Raw genomic sequence first — 5,955 nt, 5'->3', positions numbered from 1 at the left:
ATGTCTGAATCAATAAAAAAATATATATTTTAAAAAAGATAAAAAAGAACATTCACAAGAAATAACCAAATATTGGGCTACAAAATAAATGTCAATAAATTAAATAATGATTCAGATAACATTCTCTGATCACAATGCAACAGAACTAAGTATAAAGAAAATTAGGGCTATAAAACTGTAGCTAAACAACAGAGCAGAAGGGAAAGTCACGATAGACATTAATGAACTAGAAACAAACGTCATAAGACTAATCAACGAATCCAATCACATAAGCCACCATCTAATCTAATCAAGAAAGGGGAGAGGAGAGAACAAATATAAAATAAAGGGGAAAGAGCCAGAGAGAAAATTAAGACTGATAAGAGACTACTATCTCAGCAATGAAAACTGACTTTGCATCCCAATGACCAGGATAATTTTCTAGAGAAATACATCAAAATGATCAAAATAGACTCTAGAAGAAACAAAAAAATCTATACAGATACAATCCCAAAAGTTGTCAAAAAACAATAGACCCCAAAACAACTAGGTTTAAAAGGTTTCAGGGAGGATTCTAACAAATCTTTAAAGAACAGATCATTAGAAGGATAAATTGGTCTGAATATAGAAAAAAATTATTTTTTTCTGAAACTAGCATGACATTGATAAGAAAATCTAACAGACTGCTCATACACACAACATCTATAGACAAACAGCACCTGGATAGCAATATAATGAACCCAGGAATGCATCATATTATTCTCTCTCTACTTCTGCATGTGTTTAAGATTTTCCATAATAAAAAGCTAAACTAAAATGCTATCTAGACACCATTTTCCACTTACCCAAAGTTTGACAAGGTGGTGAATGTGTAGGAACACAGGACCTCTCAAACTTCTAGTGAAGATAAAACAGACAACCTCTAAGGAAGGCAGGTTGACAATGTTTATCAAAATTTCATGTTGCACAGGCCCTTTGATGTAGTAATCCCATGTTTAGGAATGTGTCCTATATATACACACTCATCCATGCACGAAATGCTGACCGTAATTCACTATAGCACTGGTTGTCATAGCAAAGATTCAAAACAACCTACTAGCCATCGACAGGGAGTTGGCTAGTGAATTATATAGCACACTCATATAAATAGATTCTCCAAAGCCATAAAAAAGAAGATCTGCTGATACAACTATGGAAAGCTCTCTACGGTATTCAGTTTAAAAAGCAAGTTACAGACAAAAGTATAAGCTGCTGTTGGCGCACAAACAGGGAGGCTAGCGGCCAAAAGTGGAAAACTGACTTCTCTATGTCCTTTTGCACCTTTTGAATTTGGAACCATGTGACTATAATCACAGACCACAAAGAAAACGTCATTTTTCAAAATCCCATCCTTTAGAAGGCACTATTGCCATTATAAACTCTTGATCCATTTAGACCACTTGCTATTCTTCCTACACTTTGCAGAGTGGAAGGACATATTTCAAGTAAAGGTTGAGTTCAAGAAACTTTTATCATTTTAAAGGGCAAAGAGCCCAGCTGGTATGGCTCAGTGGTTGGTGTCAACCTATGAACTAGGAGGTCATGGTTTGATTCCCGGTCAGGGGATATGCCCAGGTTGTGGGCTTGATCCCCAGTGTGGGGCCTGCAGGAGGCAGCCCATCAGTGATTCTAATCGTTGAGGTTTCTCTCTCTCCCTCTCCCTTCCTCTCTATTTCAAAAAATAAAATACAGAAAAAAATAAAGGGCATAGAGAAAAAAAGGCACACAGATGATAGGGAGACAGCACTGTAGATCCAGATCATCTAATTCAGGGGTCCTCAAACTACGGCCCATGGGCCACATGCAAATACAAATATTGTATTTGTTCCCGTTTTGTTTTTTTACTTCAAAATAAGATATGTGCAGTGTGCATAGGAATTTGTTCATAGGTTTTTTTTTTAAACTATAGTCCGGCCCTCCAACGGTCTGAGGGACAGTGAACTGGCCCTCTGTTTAAAAAGTTTGAGGACTCCTGATCTAATTAGTGGTTTTCAACTCTGGTTATGCTTTAGAACCCGGGGATCTTCTAAAAATGCTAATACCCTGCACCCCTCCCCAGACCATTTATATTAGAAGTTGAGGTGATGGGACCCAGGTATGCAGACCACTGATTTAAATACTTCACAGCAGTGGTCCTTAACAGAGGGTGATATTGCTCCCCCAGGGGACGTGGCACTCTCAGGAGACCTGTCTGGTTGTCACACCTCGGGGGTTGGGTTTGTTCCTGGCATCAAGTGGGTAGAGGCCAGGGATGCTGCTTTAGTAAATGCGCAGGACCTCACCCCCAGGACAGTGACCTGTCCCAAAATGTCAAGAGTGCTGAGGCTGATAAATACTCCTGTAAAATAAAAGCACTGCTTCATAAGATCATATAGGTTTCAACCAATGTCACCCCAATAAATTTAATGAAGAAATAAAAAAGCACTGCTTCTGAAGTAACAACCAGTTCTAGTCTGCACTCTTAAACAAGGAATTGGTATAATAAAGCTGTTCCAGTGGCCATTGAAGCAAGAATGTACTTGTTGACATGGTTCTAACAAATACTGAAGCATAACATTCTGTGTATGTCCTTTCTCTGGCCCCTGTCCAGTTACTCTAGTCAAACATTTATGTACCGTTTGTAAAGTAGCCAGGGAGAAGGTCATAAAGTTCACAAAGTGGCAGCGTGTGGGTCAGCACGGCCCATGCATCTATTTCATTGGAGCCGTAAGTTTTTAAAAAATACATTGAACTGCCCGAACGGCATGGCTCAGTGGTTGAGCATCGACCTATGACCCAGGAGGTCATGGTTCGATTCCTGGTCAGGGCACATGCCCAAGTTTCGGGCTGGGTCCCCAGTGGGGGTGTGCAGGAGGCAGCCGATCCATGATTCTCTCTCATCATTGATGTTTCTATCTCTCTCTCCCTCTTCCTTCATCTCTGAAATCCTCTTCCTTCTTCTATATATTGAACTGGCGCCAATCAGCTGCCCCTTCTGGAGCCAGCATACACCTGGGAGTTTGCCCCTACCTGACTGACTCATTTGCCCCTCCCCTCCTAGTTTTTGAAGCATTTGAGGTGCCCTCCCCCCCCCCGCAGTCTTCTGTAATCATACACAGGCAGGAAGCCTCTATTTCTCCCTCCTCACCTTAAAAAATACCCCCACACCCATTCTAAACTCTAAAGCTCCCATATCACTTGCCAAAATGGAACTAGCTTTATGACCTTTCTAGCTTCTTTCAGGAGCTAAAGAACTAAGAGAAGGTATTCTTTGAGATGGTCTTTGTATGGCAACTCTCTTCTAGTTGTTATCATCAAAGGTAGGCTGTCTGCCACCCAATTCATCTCTGGGTATTACAAACAAGCTTTAGTTTCTAAGAAATTCCACTACTGTACAATTCTGTATAGCTCTTCTGGAAAATTCCTTATAAGGAAAAGACTTCAATTACTAGGCTTCTTCCAGTATCCTAGATTAGTGTATCCCTCCACCCCTCCCAAGACAGGTCAGAGGCCTTTATGTGAAATGTCCATCAAATCAAAAGATTAGGTAATTTTCTTTTCAACAGCTCATCCCTTTTCCTTTGAAATTACAATCACAGAGTTTTGGAGCTGTGCTTTAGAGATTACCTGGCATAATCCACACATTTTATTCATGGAAAATGAACCCCAGTGAGGTTCAGTCACTTAGTCAAGGCCACACTCTTGAGCCAGTGGCAGAGCAAGAATTAGAACATTTATTTCCAGATACTGGTCCCATAGGTTTTCCACAATAGCACTATCCCCCACTGTGGTTTTTCTTCTCAAATACCATCCTTGCCAAGACACCTATTAACATGGGTAGATACTAGCTGCTATAGAAATAAATCAAGTGAAATTTCACCAAGCTATTAGGCAGGGGTCCTCAAACTTTTTAAACAGGGGGCCAGTTCACTGTCCCTCAGACCGTTGGAGGGCCGGACTATAGTTAAAAAAAAAAAAACTATGAACAAATTCCTATGCACACTGCACATATCTTATTTTGAAGTAAAAAAACAAAACGGGAACAAATACAATATTTGTATTTGCATGTGGCCCGCGGGCCGTAGTTTGAGGACCCCTGTATTAGAGCTATCGCTTCAACTTTGAGGGGGGAAGGAGGAACTGGGAGTTTTGAGGTTTCTTTTGTTCTTTATTGTGAATTAGCCTGGTTCAGTTTACCCTAATAAGAGGCTGACACCTTCAGAATCTTCTCTAAACCATAAATTAAAAGATGGCAAACATGCTGTTTCTAGCAACAGTGACATTTTCTTTCTAAACTCTGAAGTCAGAAGTTGCCTCAAACCTCTAAAATTCTCACAAGTGGCCAGATATGGTGGAGTAAAACTACTGGAAAGCTTTGGGGAGTGAAGTTTAAGATCCAACAGTCAACACCTCATTGAACTTCAATTTTCCTCATCATTCTCTGGCAAATTGGTTTCTTAAAACTGAATGTTATTGCAACTTTACCCTATTCCTCTCTTCCTATTCCAACTTAAGCATGGACATCCCATTTTGTACATTGGGTCTTCCCGGAGTATTCTACCTACTCCACACTTTAGTTTTTATGTCCACCTGACATCATCCCTTGACGTTTACATAAAATTTATGAAATGAACAAATGTGAATAATGGGTTCTTTTCCCTTGGGAGCTTAGAACATCTTTGCTGCTCCATTTTATTTTCCTTCCAGGCTGCCGAGTTCCATTCTGATACCTGGGTTAGTACTTTGGGTTTACTTTCAGGTGTTTCACAACCAGCCCCCTCGCATTCAGCAATTAGGAGTATTTGCTCAGCGGCTGAAAGGGCACCACTCTGGGGAAACACGATCCAATTAGCATAAGGTGGTGGAATCTATTCCCATCTCAGCTAGGCCTCAGGCAGGGTGGGGGCCGAGTCCTCTGGGCTCCCACCTCAATCCCTGAAAACTGCCCACCAGCCTAACCGACCTCAACCCCTGAAAACTGCCCAACAGCCCAACCGACCTCAATCCCTGAAAACTGCCCACCAGCCCAACCGACCTCAACCCCTGAAAACTGCCCACCAGCCCAACCGACAGGGAGAAGGTGGGTAGCACACAAAAGTTGAGGCGCAACCAAAGGTGCCTGGGTTGTATCGGACCCTGCTCAGACGCTAGGCGCCCAACCGTCCCCTCTTCCCCAGCACCTAAGGCGTGTGCCGCCCAAGCCTCTGTTTAACATGACACTAAGAAGACAACAGTTCGAATCCTGCTGCTCCAGCCACGCGCGAGCACTGTCTTACAGCAGGAAAGGAACAAAATGCCATTGCATAATTTATACGACCTCAAGGTGTTTCTAAACAGCTCTTACCCAACCAAAAAAATAAAAATAAATCTAAAAATAAAAACTTAAAAAGCCACCCGCATTCCGCTGGGAAGTTTTAAGGGCAGGGAGGTGTGTGTCAAGTAGATCTGAAGCTAAACATGCAGGTTTGGGGGGAGGGAGTTCCGCCCGGGACGAGGTTCTGTGTCTACTGGTAGGCCCCCGACCGGTGTACCAGGCCTTGTCCCTGCGCGCCCCGAAATCCGAGCCCCTGGGAGAGCCCCCGGGCATCCCGGAGCCCCGCCCGCGGTTCCCACGAATTAGGCTGCGAGACCTGCGGCGACATAGGGCCCGAAAGACAGTGGCCCCGCGCCCGGACCGTGGCGACCGTGGGAGCTCGGGACCCCGCACTTACCGAAGTCCAGGAACTGCTTGATGGAGAGCGGCGACGGGGAGAAGCGAGAGTAGCGCTCAATCTGCTTGGGCACCGGCTGCTTCAGCAGACACCGGAACAGCCGCATCCTCGCCGAGGCAGTGCACACACCAGCCGAGACACTCAGGCGGCCGCAGGGGCCGGTGCAGCCGAGAGGCGCAGATCAGGCTCGTTCGCCAAACGCGCAGCCTCCGCCTCGGCCTGGACGCGGGGATGCAGCTACCGCAGC

At 44.1% G+C, this 5,955-nt stretch overlaps 1 protein-coding gene across 4 annotated transcripts in view; it reads right to left on the bottom strand.

Moving 5' to 3' along the window:
• The window catches only part of PDK3 (pyruvate dehydrogenase kinase 3), a 65,702-nt gene extending 59,753 nt beyond the window's left edge, over positions 1-5,949 (bottom strand). For all 4 annotated transcript variants that reach the window (XM_006085640.3, XM_006085641.3, XM_023751334.1 and 1 more), the window contains exon 1: positions 5,709-5,949. In XM_006085640.3, coding sequence (XP_006085702.1) covers positions 5,709-5,814 — 106 coding nt within the window. In that variant the 5' untranslated portion in view covers positions 5,815-5,949. The remainder of the gene's footprint in view (positions 1-5,708) is intronic.
• Positions 5,950-5,955: the final 6 nt, after the last annotated feature.

The sequence above is a fragment of the Myotis lucifugus genome, unplaced genomic scaffold (genome assembly GCF_000147115.1).
Source record: "Myotis lucifugus unplaced genomic scaffold, Myoluc2.0 scaffold_20, whole genome shotgun sequence".
Classification (NCBI taxonomy): Eukaryota; Metazoa; Chordata; class Mammalia; order Chiroptera; family Vespertilionidae; genus Myotis; species Myotis lucifugus.
Note: the sequence above shows the minus strand (reverse complement) of the source record. Positions and strands in the feature narration are given on the sequence as shown.